General features: G+C 47.9%; 1 protein-coding gene across 3 annotated transcripts in view; it reads left to right on the top strand.

Moving 5' to 3' along the window:
• NEDD4L (NEDD4 like E3 ubiquitin protein ligase) overlaps positions 1 to 18,475 on the top strand; it is a 368,536-nt gene that overhangs the window by 114,893 nt on the left and 235,168 nt on the right. For all 3 annotated transcript variants that reach the window (XM_088833450.1, XM_088833453.1, XM_088833454.1), the window contains exon 2: positions 7,381 to 7,454. In XM_088833450.1, the coding sequence (XP_088689576.1) occupies positions 7,381 to 7,454 (74 nt within the window). The remainder of the gene's footprint in view (positions 1 to 7,380; positions 7,455 to 18,475) is intronic.

Consider the following 18,475-nt stretch of genomic DNA (forward strand, 5'->3'; position numbering starts at 1 on the left):
ACAGAGTGAGCCAGAGTGCCTTTTATGACACAATCTTCAAAGTCACACACGGTTCCCGGCCCCCACCCCCCCATAGTCTTATTAGAAAGACATGGCTAAGTCCAACCCCTTGCCAGGGAGAGAAATGAAGCCCTCCCTCTTCAAGGAATTTCAAGAATTTGTGGACCTATTTTAAAGCCACACAGCATAATTTCTGAAAGTCAGTCACCTTGTGTGTTCAAATTGATGCTGCTCTGGAGGGCCGTCCTTTTCATTTCTTCCTGTTTGTTGGGTAGAAGAATGGCTATAATCTAGTAGCAGTTACGAAATTTAGATTGTGCGGAATCTGATGTTTCTGCAGCTTTTTCCACAACTGATATCCTTGGGACTTCTGCTTGTTTCGTATGTTGTGTGTCGGGCTGACACGGGGGAACAGCTACCGCAGACAGTCTGGTGGGTCCCCCGGGGCGTTTGCTGTCGTCATGATTGTGTGAGTGCGCTGGGCGTGTAGTCTTGGTATTGAGCTGCTCTTGTTTTCCGCCCTATCTTTGTTCTCATCACACGTCTTTCACCTCTGTGTCAGCCCTGTATTCTAGGCGTATTTCAGGTATGCCTGTGCCTAAACCCCGCAGTTGACTGATAGGCCCCGAGCAGCAGGGAAGATTATCTTGCTCAGTTTTGCGCTTCTCCTTTCTGCCAGCAAAATGCCTTGAAGATGAATCACTCAGCACATCTTTTTGTTGTTGGGTGTGTCATTAGGTCAAGTGGAGAACGCACAGGGAGAGAGGGAGAAAAGTTACCAGCTTTGTGAGATCAGGGAACCCCTCAAGAGAGTGGACAGGGGAACAGGTTCAGGGGACAGGAACGGGGGCAGAAGGGCAGAAAGGGGTAAAGAGGACAGGACACAGCAAGAGTTGGCGATGATGAGAATGTGGGGTGAGGGCCAGTGCGAAAGCTTTTGAAAAATATACGGAACAGGATCTTGTCTCCTAGTTGGGGCAAGAGCCAGGTGGAAATGGAGAGATTAACAGTATCTTCCGGGTATCAGGCACCACGTGGACACTTCCCCCATGTCATTTATTTTTCAAGGCAACTAAAGTTAGTTGATGTATATATAACTTAGATACCTGAGTGGTACAAAATTATCAATTATCTCTTTTAATCTAGAGTGTTTACTGCAAGTGTTAATAATAAGTAGATAATGACTAGAACTATAAATACACTGTAGAATATGGAAGGTAAAGACATAAATTAATTTAGGTACAGAATTATCAGTTATCTCTTTTAATCTAGAGTGTTTACTGCAAGTGTTAATAATAACTAGAAAATAACTAGAACTACAAATATACTATAGAATATGGAAGGTAAAGACATAAATTAATTTAGGGGAGAACAATCAAGAGGTAAGTCCCTGGCGCCAGACTTCCTTGCCCACATGGACAGATGGTGTGTGTGATATGCAGGGTCACAGTGGATCCCTGTGGAGTAAGACTACTATTTCTCAACCCAGATACCACCTTTTGGGGTGGGAATCATTTGCCATTGTTAAGAATTGGGAATAAAATATAATAGGAAATAAAGTATAAAAGTTCACCTTCTCAAAGCAGATTCATAGCAGAAAAGGTCAATTCTAGTGTCTTGTGTTGAGTCGGACTTGAGATTTATTTTTACCAAAGGAACCACTTTGATAGATCGTGTATTTAAGAGGTTTTGTGGGTGGGCATGGGAATCTGGTCACCATTTGCACACAGTTTATATGAGCAGGCTACTGAGTTGTTCATGGCAAATAGATGAGACAGTGGAAACAGTGTCAGACTTTATTTTTTGGGGCTCCAAAATCACTGCCGATGGTGACCGCAGCCATGAAATTAAAAGACGCTTACTCCTTGGAAGGAAAGTTATGACCAACCTAGACAGCATATTAAAAAGCAGAGACATTACTTTGCCAACAAAGGTCCGTCTTGTCAAAGCTATGGTTTTTCCAGTGGTCATGTATGGATGTGAGAGTTGGATTATAAAGAAAGCTAAGCACTGGAGAATTGATGCTTTTGAACTGTGGTGTTGGAGAAGACTCTTGAGAGTCCCTTGGACTGCAAGGAGATCCAACCAGTCCATCCTAAAGGAGATCAGTCCTTAGTGTTCATTGGAAGGACTGATGCTGAAGCTGAAACTCCAGTACTTTGGCCACCTGATGCAAAGAGCTGACTCATCTGAAAAGACCCTGATGCTGGGAAAGATTGAAGAAGGGAGGAAAAGGGGATGACAGAGGATGAAATGGTTGGATGGCATCACTGACTCAATGGACATAAGTTTGGGTAAACTCCAGGAGTTGATGATGGACGGGGAGGCCTGGTGTGCTGTGGTACATGGGGTCACAGAGAGTTGGACACAACTGAGCACCTGAACTGAACTGAATTTGTAAACAACTGACTTACAAAATGAGCCTTCAGAATACCATCCATTTTATGGTTTTTGCGCCTTATCTTGTTTAATGTCTCGATGAATTAGAAAATTAAGTGGGAAAGAGAAATATATGTCAAGTGCAGAGACTCATCCTTGTTACCAAATAACAATGCAGGACAGTTGATTAATAGAACGGGAGAAACCCTCAAAGTCATGGGAGAGCCTGAGTTATCTGGCCTCACTTCTCTGCCTCATACAATCCATCTCCAGATATTTTCATTGTCATAATCCACCTTAGTTAAATATTTGATTCTGGGGAGTCATAACCAGGGACTAAAATGTCACGCATAGATTTTATGAAAGTAATAAAATGCTTCAGAGAGTGTAACTGCTCGGCGTGGGGCCCACTGCATCTGATAAATGAGTCATATACCTGGTCATGTGTTTCCTTGCAGAGTGACGATGGCTGCTTATCTGTGTGCAAACTTGTTATTGGGAGGAAGCAAAGATAAGAAGTTTTTAGTGAATGTCTGAAACCCGTGTGTAAAAAACTATTTTTTTAGAGTAGCATTCTCTTCCCTGCTCTCCTGCTCCTAAAGTTCAGGGCAAAGTGAAATTTCCTGCAACCGCAGCTTGTAAATAGGAATCTCTCAGTAAAGGCCCTCTCCCCTTTTATCTCCCAGCTTTTGACTCCATATTACATGAGAACTCTTTTCATGTCCTCCAGATAGACACCTCTATGCCTTTGCAAGTTGGCTAAAAGACAACATGCAGCTGTGTTTTCTTGGGACAAAATTTCTTCATTTCAGAAATATGGAGGCCTGTATTCCTAAGCCTGTGATTTTAAATTTTCTGATTTTCCCCCTTATGTATTTTCTGAAGTTTCTACAAAAATGTAGTTTCCAAACAAAAATATTTAACGTTTCAAAAGGAAATAAAAATGCAAATAAGCAGAAAGAAGTTATCCATTATCCAGAGATAATTCTAGGGCTTTTCGTGTGCCTGTATATATAATTGATAGTTATTTTAAAATGCGACTGTATTGTGAGCACAGGCTAACTGCTAAAGCAACCTTCAGCTTTCAGTGAGAATAAGCTATGCAAGTGTGTTTGCACTTCACTGCCTGGGAGGGGTCAGCAGGTGACGGTGGACGGGGCAGAGTGAGGCAGCAGAGTACCCCCTTCTTGGCCTTCATAACGTCCTCCGTTGGGCAGGGGAAGGGGGTCGAGATTGGAGGAGGGTGAGTGGGCGGGTCTTACGGACCCTGTCTGGAAAATGCAGCCGTCATTTCCGCCCACATCTCATTGGCCAGAACGTAGTCGCACGAGTGCACCCAACCGCAAGGTGTGCTGGGAAATGTAGTCTACTTGCCAGTCCTAGTGGAAAGAGGAAACAGCCTGTTCAGCAACGTGCTGGCCTCTAACTCAGTTGTATAAACCGAAAAGAAAAACAGTTTATTTTGAACATGACTTTGTGGGCAAAATCGGGTCCCCTCTCCATCTCCACCGTATGTGAAACCCCACCCTCTCTTTCCAGATCTCCTTACAATTGGTCTCCCTGCTCCTGGTCCCCTGAAGTGACTGTCCCCCAGCAACTGAAGGGGTCTTTTAAAAACTGCAGTCAAATGTTGTCCCCGTCCTGCTTGAAGCTTTCCAAAGGTGGTTGCAGTTATGCCCCCCACCCCCACCGAGGCTGGCCCCGCCGCACTCTGACCCCACCTGCCATGCTGGGCACCCCCCAGCCTCTCCCCTGGACTCGTCCTCTGAGGCGGTGGGAGCTGCCAGCGTCTCTGCCTGAGCCCCCCGCAGCCCGCCATCTGCTTGCTGTCTTCTTCAGCTTTCAGCTCGGATGCCACCTCTCCAGCTGCCAGTCATAGATCTCCTCCCTCCCTCGACGTGGTCGCTTTTTTGTTTAACTGTCCTGTTGTCGACAGAGCAGTCACCACCGTCAGAAATCATCTGGCTTGCTTGTTTGGATTTGCTTGTACCCCACCTCTCTGTTCGCTAGACTGTGGGTTCCTTTAAGTGGGGGGAGCTTCATTTTGCTCCCATCTGTATCCCGGAGTAGTGAGTCCGGTGGCTGTGGCGGCTTAATACATACTTATGGGATGAATGAAGATTCTGACACAGTGCACACATTTTTAATGACAGTACCATAGCCCAGTGCATGGAATTGCCATGAACATTTAAATGTCTACTTTTGTGTCTTCTACATAAATGACTAGTCTACCTAGTCTTTTGGGATTTTGGTGCACGTGTCTGTGTTCATTTTCTTAGGATTGATTCCTCGGTGACAGTGTGTTTGCTGAATCAGTGTGTGTACAAACGTTTGATGTGTTCAGACCCTCTGGATTTGTTTCTCCACGTGGTTCAGCACACTCTCGACCCTAAAAGGTGGGCAGAGTGGGGTAGAGTTTCCGTCTGGCTTCATGGCTGTATCTCTAAATCTTAGAACAGTTGTTCATGCTTACTGAATGAATACATCAGTTTTCATAAAAAATTCGAAGTATCCCTTAACTTAAACTTATTTTTATTCATTTATTCGTAGAAATGTTCTCTGATTTTTGAAATGTATGTTTTCGCAGAGCAGGTCTGTCCGATGGAAGAATATCCACCCAGCGTTAAACCCAAGGGCACTGCTGTTAGCAGGGCTCATCTGATTCCTTAGCCCCAGTCAGGGTCCCGTTGAGCCCCCTGTGGAGTTGCTGGAAAGTCCGGGACTCTGTCCAGGATTTCTGGAAACCGCACAGGCTGTGCAGCGGGGGATTTCCAACCAGAACCCTTGTCTTCTCCTCTGTGCCTGTGACCGGCTGTGTCTCGGCTTCCATCGCGCTGTCCCTTCTCTGTTGCCCCCGCATCAGCCGCTGGTGCGTAACCAGGTGAGCTGCTCCGAGTCGCTCTTTGGAAGGAGTTATGCTTTGCAGACCCTTCCTCCCCCTCCCCTCCCCTCCCAGGTCCTTTCACCCTCCTGCTGCTACATCACACATCTGCTTCAGCCAGCGTCCAGGACCAGCCTGGAGATGAAGTGCTTTTCTCTAACGTTGTCCGTCCTCTGGGGGCTCCAGACGACATCCCCCCTCTGCACAGTGGTGTTGGGGAGAATTGCTGATTTGCAGGATCTGTTATTGGTGGAAGACGGCAGAGCTGGGATGGGGGAGGCAAGGTGATAGAAAAAATACGTTCATCTCCTTGTCCTCACTTCTTCTTCTGAGTGGCTCCTTATTCCCTCAAGTAAGGTCTTAACTTCTTTGCCTGGCAAATGAGGATTTCATTTTAACCTGTGGTTCTCAACTGGTACGCTCTGGGTACTACTGCATGCATGAGTGCTCGGTCATGTTCGACTCTTTGTGACCCCATGGACTGTAGCGTGCTAGGCTCTTCTGTGCATGGGATTTTCTAGGCAAGAATACTGGTGTGGGTTACCATTTCCTCCTCCAGGGGATCTTCCCAATCCAGCGACAGAACCCAGGTCTCCCGCATTTCAGGCAGACACTTTGCCTCTGAGCCTCCAGGGAAGCCCTTCATGAAGACTGGCAAACATTAAATCCTGTCAGACTCAAATGCAGGCCTCACTGGAAAGGGAGTAAGAAACACACACGTTTGCTTCCCCTGTTGTGTTTGCACGTGAGCAGCCTTGTGTTTGGAGTGGACGGTTGGAGGGATAAAGAATCCTGGGAAGTAAAGGTTCTCAAACATGGGTTCCATTGCATGAATGTTTGCTTGATCTGAGCGGCTAGTTGACGAGGGTTCGGCACCCTTTTTGCTCCGTGTTTTATTTCACCCTGCCTTCATCTCCTTTAACAAGACAGAACCTACAGGTCACTCAAGGGTTGCTTTCCCTCACCTATGTCTTCTCTAAACACATAGGGTAAACAAATTCCCTATTATTTCTCTCTTGCCCCACTGCACTTGGGTCCCCAAGGGCTCCATCCCGAGCTATTTTCCATTCTCACTGTTCTTGGATAGCTTCACACGTCTTGAACTCTACCTACCAGCTCTATACTGAAAACTCCCAAGTATCTAGCCAAGACCAAGTGTCTCTCCTATTTATCTATTTAGTCATCTGTTTTTTTTCCCCAACCTGGTTGTTTCCTATGGCACCTGGAATTCAACTGAATCCTCTATTTCGATTTATGTTAAGACTTAGTGACCGAAACCTGAGAGTTACCCTGGGTTTCCGTCTTCCCCTCCGTGTAAGCCATCTCATCTGTCCCGAATGTCTTAGCCACAGACTAGAACTTCTCCCAGCATGGCCCCACTGCATGGTCCTGGGCTGTCGCTTTGCTCATCCCTCTCAGTAGACCATCAGCATATTCAAGTCCAAGCTCAATGCCCCTGCCTCGGAGCTGCTTAGAAAACTTTGGAATGAATGAATAAGCGGGTGGATGAGTGAATAAATGGCTTCTGAGATGGTTTGGGGTCATTTCCATTTAGGATGATGCTTTTTCTTTCTTTTTACTGGTACGAGACGTTATTTTTGCTTGCCAGCACTGACATTTTGAAGCTGTAATTTTGAGAAGAGATTTTTACCATGTGAAATTCCTCTCTCAGCCCTCACACACATGTACATTAACTTCAAAGGAGGAATTACTTATGAAATGTATGGCATCTTGTTGCACTTGGGCGTTCATCTCAGTGGTTTCATGCGTGCAGCTGTGTTCCTGCTGCAGCTGGGAAATATTTCCTATCAATGGCAGAAATAATTGATCAGCATGACCTAGTTTGAATTAAACTTGTGCTTAATTAACTTGGTTGCTCTAAATGTTGAGGGTTGTAGGACATTCACTTGCTTATTCAATCTTTGCAGTATATTCTAAGTGTTGTAGGATTCTAGAACAGGAATATTGCCTTTGGAATTTAGTCTAAGGAGGATCGCCCGTTGCTTTGTTTCAGATCCCACCAGTAGACTGAAGAGGAATCATTGACTTTGTGTACTGGGTGTGAAAATGATGGATCAAAAGTCTTGTTTTTTAATCTATTTTTTTCCCCTCTCCAACAGGGAGAGTCCCGTATTCTCAGAGTGAAGGTTGTTTCTGGAATCGATCTCGCCAAGAAGGACATCTTCGGAGCCAGGTATGTTTGCTTTGTTGTGTAGGTTTCTGGAGTTTAAGCAGAAACTTTTTGAATTCAGGCGTCCATGGGAATCACCCGGAGGGAGGGGGAGTGGTTTCTTAAAGCGGAGATTGCTGCCCCCTCCACCAGTTTCTGGCTGAGTGGACAATGCAGATACAACCGGTTCAGGGCCCACATTCTTGCAGGGGTATAGACCTTGGTCTCAGCTGGGCTGGCTTGGCCTTCCCATGAGTTGATTTAATGAAGAAATTAGATTCAGATGTTTCTGTTTTTCTGCAGCAGAAAAATAAGTTTGAGAATATGTTTGTGTTCATTTTAATATATTCCTGTTGGCTTTTTTTTTTAATCAACTCTAGCTGAGGGAAACAAAGGATCATTTTGTTCCTGGGAGAACTGGGTATTTTTTGACATGTGTAATTTTGGAATTAAGAGATTTGGTGATTCCTGTGGCACTTACAGAAGCACTGGAAGCCTGATCATTTGGGGGGTGTTTCAGCTTTTTAATTCTGGGTGTTGCACCTGGTATGCCTGTATTTTTCAGTCAGCCTTATTGACTCTTGACAGTGGGTTGCCCTAAGTTATTAGACCTGGGGGCAGAGTGAGGATTAGAGCTGCTGGGAGCTAGAATTTGAACCAGATTTCGAAGAAAGCCCTTTTGAACTTTTGGCCTAAAGGTTGTAGCAGAAGTTGATCTAGTTTGAGTTGCCTGTTGAATGGAAACAGGAAACGCTAATTCTTAAATCCTGAAGGGCTACCAGTTGCCCACCATGTATGCCAGTGGTGCTAAAACAGACCCCTGGCCCCCTCTCAGGACACCCTGTTCATGTTGGATACCCCATGGGGTTGAACCACGAGCGCCGTGCTGGCTGCTGGCGTCGCCTCGTCGAAGCCCTGGCTCCTTGTCTGAGTCCCTGGGACGGCGGCCTGTAGTGGCGCTCAGGCCTCAGCCTGGCCCTGGAGACCCTGCGTGACGAGGCTCGCTCTGCCCCCTCAGCTCGTCCTCCCATACCCCGCTGAAGCCCCTGACTGCCGTTGGTCAGACCTCTTCTCAATGTTGTCCTGCTACCAGGCCTGGTTTTTTCCTTCCAATACTTACTTATTAGGTGGTTCTGGGTCTGAGTTGTGGAATGCGAGATCTTTTTTCAGTTGCAGCATGTGGGACCTTTAGTTGCAGCGTGAGAACTTTAAGTTGTGGCATGTGGGATCTTGTTCCCTGAACAGGGATCGAACCCGGGGCCCCTGCACTGGGAACGTGGAGCTTAGCCACTGGATCCCCAGGGAAGAAGTCGCACCATGCCTGCTTTGAGTTATTTAGCAAAGCAATCACTAAGTTATTAATGACTTGCACCTGGCGAAATGACCAACAAGATATCCAGGCATATCTGACTTTATTGTGCTTCCCAGATAACTGCCTTTTTTAAAAAACAAATGGAAAGTTTGTGGCAACTCTGTGTTGTCAGATGATGGTTGACATCATCATTTTTTAGCAGGAACGTATTTTTAAATTAAGGTATTTACACTTTTTAAAAAAGAATGCTATTGCACATCCAACAGACTGTAAATAACTAATATATGGACTCTTTATAACTGTTGCACATCTAATAGACTAGAAACAACTATGTGATGAGTCCTGGGAAGCCAGAGTTTGTGTGGCTCAGTGTATGATGATATTTGCTTTATTTTGGGGCCCTGAAACTGATGCTGCAGTATCGCCTATAAATAAATAAAATTGATGTACGTTCAATATCGGAGAAATATTAAAAAAAAAAAAATCTCATGCTTCGATGTGCCCAGATGACTGACTGAGGGTTAGCTTTCTGAGTCATGTCAGCAGGAAATGATGCTCTCTGGGGCGCTGCCGTCAGCCTGAGCTCCAGGTGCTGGGCGGGGAGACGCACCTCACCTGCAGCTTCTTTCTCATTTGACTGCGAAGCCCCCGAGCGGTTTACCATGCGCCTGAACCAATGCTTAATGTTTTACTTTCCTCTTACTAAACGAGACATTTACTGGAGACGGAGGCATCTTACTTTTTTAGTGTTTTTCTTCTACTACTTAACACACACCAGAATCGAAAACAGAACTGGGCCGGTTGGTTTTTCTCCTTCTGCATTTGCACACTGACTAGTAGATTGTGTTTTATGTCAAAAAAAAATGCCTATCGTTCGTGCTGACTCTGCATCAAATGTTAGGGTTTGGAAGGAAGAAACTGGATTTGGAAAATTTCAGTCACTTTTCCTTAAATTCATTTTCATTTTGTTTTATCCAAAACTCTTCATAAAAAAAAATTGAAATGGATTCAGATTATGTTTTTCAGCCTGTTCAGAAGATCTGAGGTTAAAATTGGAGGGGAATTGAGCTCCAAATCTTATAAGAGCCAAGCAGAGCTGAGCCTTGAATTGTTTCATTTATATGAGAAGAGAAGGGATCATTTCTCGGGGACAGATTAGAGAGGAGTTACAGATAATGCCTCAAGATGTTCAGTGGAAAGACATAATGTCGCGGATTCACGGACTGGGTTCCAGAAAATGAGTCAGAAGCTCTGAATCCGGTTCTGCCCTTCGCTGTCCCAGTTCGGTGAATTCCGCACACACCCGTCTGCCCGCCTCCTTCCCTCTCCTCTCCCGGGGGCCACCGTTCTCCAGAGACCCGTTTGCCGGTGAGGGGGTGGCCCTGGGAGGGTTAGGGGACCGAGCGGGGCCACCCCACGCTGGCCTCTCCCAGCAGAAGGGCGCCGGCTCTCGCCCTGTCGTTTGCCTGGTGACCTGAAGGTTCTTCCACGGTATCCGGAGCACCTCCTCTCTAGTCGCCTCCGTCACGGTACACTAGCAGAAAGCAGGGAGCCAGGAGAGCGGTTTCCTGGGGTCGGACAGGACCCCAGGCTGACTCTGGCCCACCGGCGGCCGTCACGTGTCCTGAGGGCAGCAGGGGCGCAGCTGCGAGCGGCCGCTGTTGTAGCATCCTGTGTGCTCCTCACTCCCCGGAGTTTGACCCTTTTCTCCGTGTCGTCCTGAACCCCGACCCAGCAGGCCCCCTTTTCCCCCAGCCCCTGTCACTGAATGTCCCCTGCACCTCTGCGCCTCACAGCAGCTGTCCCCAGCGTTTCTGACGTCAGGGACCAGTGTCATGGAAGAGTTTTCCCATGGATGGGGGGAGGCGATGAGGGGGATGGTTAGGGGATGATTCAAGTACATTGCGTTTATTGTACACTTTCTATTATTAGTAGCAGTATACATCAGCCCACCTCAGATCATCAGGCATTACACCTGGCAGGTTGGGGACCTCTTGCTTACAGGACCCCAGTTCTCCCTTCACAGGAGGAGGGCTGGGTAGGAGCTGGGAGCCCTGATGGGTGGAGGAGGAAGGAGAGTTTTCATAAGTGGCATTGTCTGAAACTTGGATGTGGTAGGAATGATACAGGATTGGACATGCTGCGATTCGGATTTATAGTCTGGAGCCACAGGAGGCTGTCTGGGTCACTTGGCCTGGGATGGGGTCACGGTAGGCGGGGGGAGGGGCGGGGCGTTGGTCAGAGTAGCTGATGCTGTTGGGGGCGACCGGTGCCCTGCTGGGTGGGCTTCCCAGCCCCTCGGAGGCTGCTTGAGGCTGCAGCCCTGAAGACCTGCCTCCGGGCTCGGGTGGCTGATGCATGATGCAGGTGCACCTGGAATCCTCCCAACCCAGTGCCAAGGACACTGGGCCACTTTGCAGCGTCCGTCCAGCAAAGTCTCACTTGATTGAAGGGGCCTTTGTTGGAAGATGCTAATGGAGCTCTTGCTCCCCTGGGACTTCTGAGCAGGTGGTCTGCGTGAAGGCTGTGGGAGAGAAAGGGCAGACCCTTCATCTGTTAAACAGGGATACCCTTGTGTGGAACAAGTGCTGAATCAAATGGGACGTCAGGACCTGGGGCCAGATGGAGACAGTGGTCACCCAAGGCAGAGACCTCCCGACTTTATGGTCCGTACTATGACAAACATGCTGTGTGAGATTTCTGAAAGACTTTTTTTAAGCATGAGCAAAAGAAAATCGGACTCTTTGAAAAAGTAGGCCATGTGTAAAATGCCAGTGACACATCAAAAGGGAAGTAAAATCATGTTGAAAACACTGCATCCAGAGGGCTCCCACTTCTGTTTTGGAAATGGGCAGTCTTCGTGGTACCGAGCACGGTGTTTCCGGGTCAAGGAGACTCCGCCCTCCGGGAGGTTCCCTGGACGCCGTCGCTGGACAGACTGTTGCTACTTGCTTCCAAGTGACCCACTGACCTCCGCACCTCTCGCCCTCCAGCCTGCTGCAGAGCGTTTTGAGCTGCGGCGCAGCTTCAGCTCTTCCCCTGTGGTTTGATCCGCCTTCACCTGGGGGCTGAAAACCCAGTTTCCTGTTAAGGTAGCGGTTTCCCCTCTCTTGGTAACGCGGTGTGCCAAGCCCTCACCGGTCAGCTTGCCGCCAGCTCGGGTCCCGCCCGGGCTGCCACCTGCCTTTCCCCCCACGGCCCCCAGCTCACCTGCCAGCCACCCAGCTGGTCGTCACCTCCTCTGGTCCCCCCAGTCCCCTAGTGGGTCACATCCTTCCATAGGCCCTACGACCTGGAAGGTTGTGTGCATCGCTCTGTCATTTTATAACTGTTTCTTTCTCCCAGGCTACATTTATAACTTCCGACAGTGAGGGTTTATTTTTACTTAGTTCTGACTCCCCCTGCCTTACACGGTGCCAGCACATGGTGGATTCTCGAGAAGGAGTGAACAGTGACCTCATCTCTCCCATCCCCTCCGTTTCCTGCCCCTTCATTAAAAGCCCACAGTCCTCCAAATGCCTGAAATGTGCTGCTTCTTGCCTTGGCGGGTTTCTCCCCTCTGCCCGGGGTCTGCTCGCATCCTTCCTGGGGCCGTTCTCCCATCTCTCCAGGTCCAGTTCAGGTAGCAACACCTCTGCCGGGCTCCGCAGCCCAAGAGGAGGGAACGGCTCTCGTCCCTGGGCCAACCTGGCTCCATCAGCCCCCCCCCACCGCCCCCTATCCCTCTTCTCAGCACAAAGGCTGTAGCTCTTGTTCTTGTTAATAAGCCCAGAGATCTTGCACAGGGCAGCTGGCTTGGCGTGACTTCAGCAGTAGAGTCTAATGATGGTAGCAGTGGTGCAGGGTGGCTGCTGTTCCTCCAGGAAGGGTCCCCTTTCTCCTTCTCAGAGGTGCTTTTAGCTCTTTGGGCATCGCCCTCACCCCCCAGTTCTGCCACTCAGGGCAGGTACTTTTTCTAATTTCACGAAGGGTCCGTGTAGACCAGTGGAGGAAGCCTGCCTGGGACTCTGACGCAAGATGAGTGAGCGGGTCCGAGCACAAAGGCTGGTGTTGGAGGAGCATCTCGGGGTCCTGCACGGTGGCCGGCAGAGGGTCTCTGTTTGATGTTGATGTCTTGGCAGAATCACTGCTCCCAAGCCCACAGCAGAGAACTTTCTTGTGGCAGTGGATCTAGAAACTTCTATGTAGGGGGTGGGGCGTGAGGCTGAGCTGGGGCTGCGATGGAAGGTCAAGACCCTGACCTTGTCCCTTGGTATTAGAGTCAGGATGGGGCAAAGGGCCTGAGTCATGGGTTGGGGAGCACATGGCTGTCCGTCCAGACAGGAGAAGTGGGACCAGTGAGTTGGGCTCGTCACCAGCAGTGAGTGGTCGGACAACTCTGACTTCCTGGGAAGCCTTTTAGGCCTTCTCCCATCCAAGCACTAACCAGGCCCCTCCTGCTTAGCTTCTGAGATCAGATGGGATTGGGCGTGTTCAGGGTGGTAGACTTAGGCGGTAGACTTAGGCGCTTTCTGATGTGGCAGAGGGAGTGAGTCCTGGTGTTTGGCCACAGTGATGTGTGCAGTTGGGGGTCCATGCTTTCCTAAAGTGGGGTACAAGGAAGGCGGGAAGCAAACCACGATAGCCTGTGTTTACTGGTTGTGTCCTACGTGCCAGGTATGACCTGACCTATTTACACAGAGTTGGCTGGATAATCCCTGAAGCCCTTATGCCACAGGCCCTATTGTTCTTTCCAGTTGGCAGATAAGGAAAATAAGGCAAAAAAGATAAGCTGCAAAGTCTATGTTTGAGGGCTCTGAGCTGAGCAAGTGTCTAGGCTCTGCTGCTGCTGCTGCTAAGTCACTTCAGTCATGTCTGACTCTTGTGTGACACCATAGACGGCAGCCCACCAAGCTCCTCCATCCATGGGGTTTTCCAGGCAAGAGTACTGGAGTGGGGTGCCATTGCCTTCTCTAAACGTACGTTTTTCACAGACTGTTTGGAGTGCTTCTGGAGTTGGCTGGCCCAGTGCGTGGAGTGTGATATGACGTCATCAGGATCTGCCTAAAGTTTACGAAGAGGGGATAATTATCTCCATCTTTTGGGTGAGGAAATCGGGGTTCAGAGGCATTGAGATCAGCCCAAGATGGAACCACTGCAGTGAGTGGTTGGGACCAGTTGAGTCTAGATTAATCTGATTTCAGAGCTCTTTCCCATGGTATGTTAATACTCATCTTGAGTGACCAAGGTTCAGCTTATTAGATGGGCCATTGGATTAGATGACTGTTAGATTTGATGACCAGGCAGTTTTTAAAAAAAATATTTAAAGAACTAGCCAGTGTGTGTGATGGCAGCTAACCAACTTCCTACTATTGTGAGTGAGTATCATCAAGTATTAGGGGGCTTCCTGGGTGGCACAGTGGTAGAGGATCTGTCTGCTAGTACAGGAGACACAGGATCGATTCCTGGGTCAGGAAGATCCCTGGGAGGAGGACATGGCAACCCACTCCAGTATTCTTGCCTGGAGAATCCCATGGACAGAAGAGTCTGGCGGGTTACAGTCCATGGGGTCGCAAAGAGTCGGACATGACTGAGCATGCAAGAGGGAGAAATACCATCAAGTATTAGATTTCAGACAGATGTACTTTGCTAAGTAAGATCTTTTAAGTTTGTTTTTAACTTAAAATATCTTTGGGGTTTCAAGCTGTATTCTTTTTCAGTTAAGCTTGTATCTTGAGACATTTAACCTTTAGTCATAGACTTAAGCGGTCACTGAATTAGCATTTAATGCAAGTTTTAGATCTAGTCCCCCCTTTTCCTCCTTAATTATGATCAGAGTCTTTATTTGCGGTTAGGGTGGGTGAAATGCTTTTGGGATCACAAAGCTGCTTCTCAAATTGAGCAGCTTTGGTAAGACAAACCAACTCTCAGTTCAATCACTCAGTCATGTCCAACTGTTTGTGACCCCATGGACTGCAGCCCACCAGGCCTCCCTGTCCATCACCAACTCCCAGAGTTTACTCAAACTCATTCCATTGAGTCAGTGATGCCATCCAACCATCTCATCCTCTGTCGTCCCCTTCTCTTCCCACCTTCAATCTTTCCCAGCATCAGGGTCTTTTCCAATGAGTTAGCTCACCAGCTAACTCATTGGAAAACTCAGGTAGCCAAAGTATTGGAGTTTGAGCTTCAGCATCAGTCCTTCCAATGAACACCCAGGACTGATCTCCTTTAGGATGGACTGGTTGGATCTCCTTGCAGTCCAAGGGACTCTCAAGAGTCTTCTCCAACACCACAGTTCAAAAGCATCAATTCTTCGGTGCTCAGCTTTCTTTATAGTCCAACTCACATCCATACATGACTACTAGAAAAACTATAGCTTTGACTAGATGGACCTTTGTTGGCAAAGTAATGTCTCTGCTTTTTAATATGGTGTTTAGGTTGGTCATAACTTTCCTTCCAAGGAGCAAGTGTCTTAATTTCATTGCTGCAATCACCATCTGCAGTGATCTTGGAGCCCAAAAAAGTAAAATCTCTGACTGTTTCCATTGTTTCCCCATCTATTTGCCATGAAGTAATGGGGCCGGATGCCATGATCTTGGTTTTCTGAGTATTGAGTTTTAAGCCAACTTTTTCACTCTCCTCTTTTATTTTTGTCAAGAGGCTCTTTACTTCTTCTTCTCCTTCTCCCATGAGGATGGTGTCATTTGGTATCTGAGGTTATTGAGAGAATTTTATAAACGTTTTTGTGTGGGAGGCTCCCAGACACACACTGTGGAGCTGCTGCTTTAGTACAGTTTCTTCTCTGTTGTGTGTTGAGCTGGTAGCCTCACGTTCTACCTCTTTGAGTTGCGATCATTTTTTCTTTCATCAGCTGGTGAAATTTAAAACGCATATGGACTTGGACATTGGAGGGATGTAGCCAAAGTCCTTCCATCTACTAGCAACTGAGACTGATGGGTACTTAATGCCATGTAATGATAGCTCTGTGGCACCAGCTCACCCCCATCCCCACGGTCTAGATTTAAGTTGTTAACACTTTGCCACATTGGCTGCGTCTGTTGCTTTTTTTCCTGAAGTGGTCTAAAGTGAATTGTAGACATCATGACATTTGGCCCCTGAATACTTCAGCTTGCGTCTCTAGGAAGAAAAAAAAAGGCAAGAACAAAAGTGAAGAACACATTCCTTTTAACCACCATGCGGTTTTCACAAAATTAACGGTAATTGCCTGATGGACTCTCTCTTACCTAGTCCATTATCTGAATTCCTCCAGATAAAAGGCCCTGAAATGCCTTTTACGATTGGGCTGTTTAACCCGGAATTCTGTTGAGAGTCATGTATTGCAGTTAGCTGTGAGGTCACTTAAGACCCTGTTAATCTAGAACAGTCTTGTCTCCCCCTTTTGAATGACCTTGAGGGGTCAGTACATTGTCTCTGTGACCACATCTGATTGCTTCCCATGGTATCAAATACTGTGTTCCTCTTTCTCCTGGGTTCCTGTACGTTAGGAGTTGGATCTGAAAGCTTGATCAAATCCAGTTTAAACCTGTAGTTCAGGAAAGGGGGATGCTGTTTGATCAGGCAGGACCCAGCATCTGGTTGTCCCGTAACTGATGGAGCTAAAATCCATCCCTGGGTTAAAGACTGTTCCCTCCACTGTCAGATTAAGTCTGCCCACAGGTGGCCAACAAGAAATGGGCGAGGGGACAGTTTGGCACTAGAGACATGTAAATTTTAAATATTAGTTGGCTTTTTCTCCCAAAAGGTCAGACATTGGTTTTTCCTTTGCCCTTTTTGGAAAACAGCAAACAAAAGAACTCTCCTCCTTTAACAGAGGGAGGAACCTCAAGGCCATAAGTGCCTTGAGGGGCCCTTTGCTAAACTGCCAGTGCTTCTAGGATGCAATGAGGCCAGGGTTTGTACAGAGTCAGGGTTTGTTTAGTGGGGGTTCTATACTGAACCCAGAAGTGCATCTGTTTGGTCTGAGGTACATTAAAGTGAAAAGTGTTACTCTCTCAGTCTTGTCTGACTCTTTGAGACTCCATGGACTATATGGCCTGCCAAGCTCCTCTGTCCATGGAATTCTCCCGGCAAGAATACTGACGTGGGTTGCCATGCCCTCCTCCAGAATATCTTCCTGACCCAGGGATCAAACCCAAGTCTCCTGCATTGCAGGCAGATTCTTTACTGTCTGAGCCACCAGAAGCCATGGTACACTAAAGAAAAAATTTGAGCCAATGGTTTTGGGAAATTTCATATTAAACAGGTTTCTGGGGAAAAAATCAGCAACCTAGACATCTTGGCTCATGTTCCTGTGAGGTGGAGTGGCTGGAGCTGGTGGAGACCCTCTGGGTGGGACCTCAGGGCCATCATGGACCCCACACCTCCTGCTGTCTTTTGAGTAGCTGGTCTTCTCCACTGACGGGGCCCTCAGGCCTCTGGAGGGATGCCCTGCCCTGCCCCGCCAAGGCTGTTTGTGACCTGCCGGCTCCATGCAAACCTGCCCCCCTCTCTCTCTGCAGGCCTGCTGGAGCAGCTTCAGCTATCTAGGGCATTGCTGAGCATCACAGCATCAAGACTAATGGCCTGTGGGCCAAAAACATTTGTCTTAAAATCTGAGCTCTCACCATGAGTCATGTGGGAGCCCAGAGCACCCTGCTCACAGGCTGTTCATTCTAATCGTACTCCCCTGACCCCCAAACCCCGAAAGGATGTTATTACACCCTTTCCTCCCAAATAAAGACATTCCCACAGCAGCCGCACAACTTATTACTTTTATTATATTCTATTTTATATTGGGTTTTCTTTGCATTTTATACCCCTCGGTAGTGGGAGGGAGGCTCAGGAGGGAGGGGATGTACGTACACTTATGGCTGAGTCTCGCCGTCACACTGCAGAACTATCACAACGCTGTAAAGCAGCTGTTCTCCAATTAAAAACAGATTAAAAGAGAAATAATCGCCATCTATCTGAAGAATTTGATTAGATTTTCCCATCAAGAGCTGTATCAGGATGACCTGAGGTGAAATGAGACAACTTATTATAAATCAGTGCTGATCTCCCAGTCTTTGTATGTATGAGTACACGCAGCGTCCTTTTAAAATATGCCAGTCGTCATGTGCATGCCATTCAGGCCACCGGGTTTTCCAGACAGGAATGGGAGAAGTGGCAGGTGGGTCAGTGCACAGGACCAGCGTGTCTCTGGCCTGGGTTAGGCCCCAAGGCTTGCTGTCCTGGAGCCCGTGCGGTAAGAACAGATGTTTAGAATGGTCTGGATTCCCTGAAGAGGCTGTGCTGGAATGGGCACCAATGGCGAACACAGGGACTGTTGGATCAGTTTAAATATACACTCCCATACACTGGCCTCTGTGTCTTTCTGGGTTTGGTAAATGAAGCAGGTGATACAGACAGGCCCCCTTTCTGAACCACCCCCACTGTTATGCTCATGAGAATCCTGCCTTCTCAGCCCCCTCCTTTGCCTTGACTCCAGACACACGAATGTGCTGGCATCTGTCATCTAAGGAACTTGGGCTCTGCCACCTGGCTTAACGGAGACAGGATGGAAAATTACAGGACGTCTCACCTTCACCTCCAGCAGCGATGAATGATGCTCTCTGGTCCCCAAGTCTCCAGGGCAGAGAACTGGATGTGTTTTAGGAAGATGAGGGAGGACTTTCCAGGTGTCTCAGTGGTAAAGAATCCACCTGCCAATGCAGGAGAAGCTAGTTCAATCCCTGATCCAGGAAGATCACCG

The sequence above is a fragment of the Moschus berezovskii genome, chromosome 28 (genome assembly GCF_049115385.1).
Source record: "Moschus berezovskii isolate FMDL1 chromosome 28, NW_MosBer_1.0, whole genome shotgun sequence".
NCBI classification, from domain to species: domain Eukaryota; kingdom Metazoa; phylum Chordata; class Mammalia; order Artiodactyla; family Moschidae; genus Moschus; species Moschus berezovskii.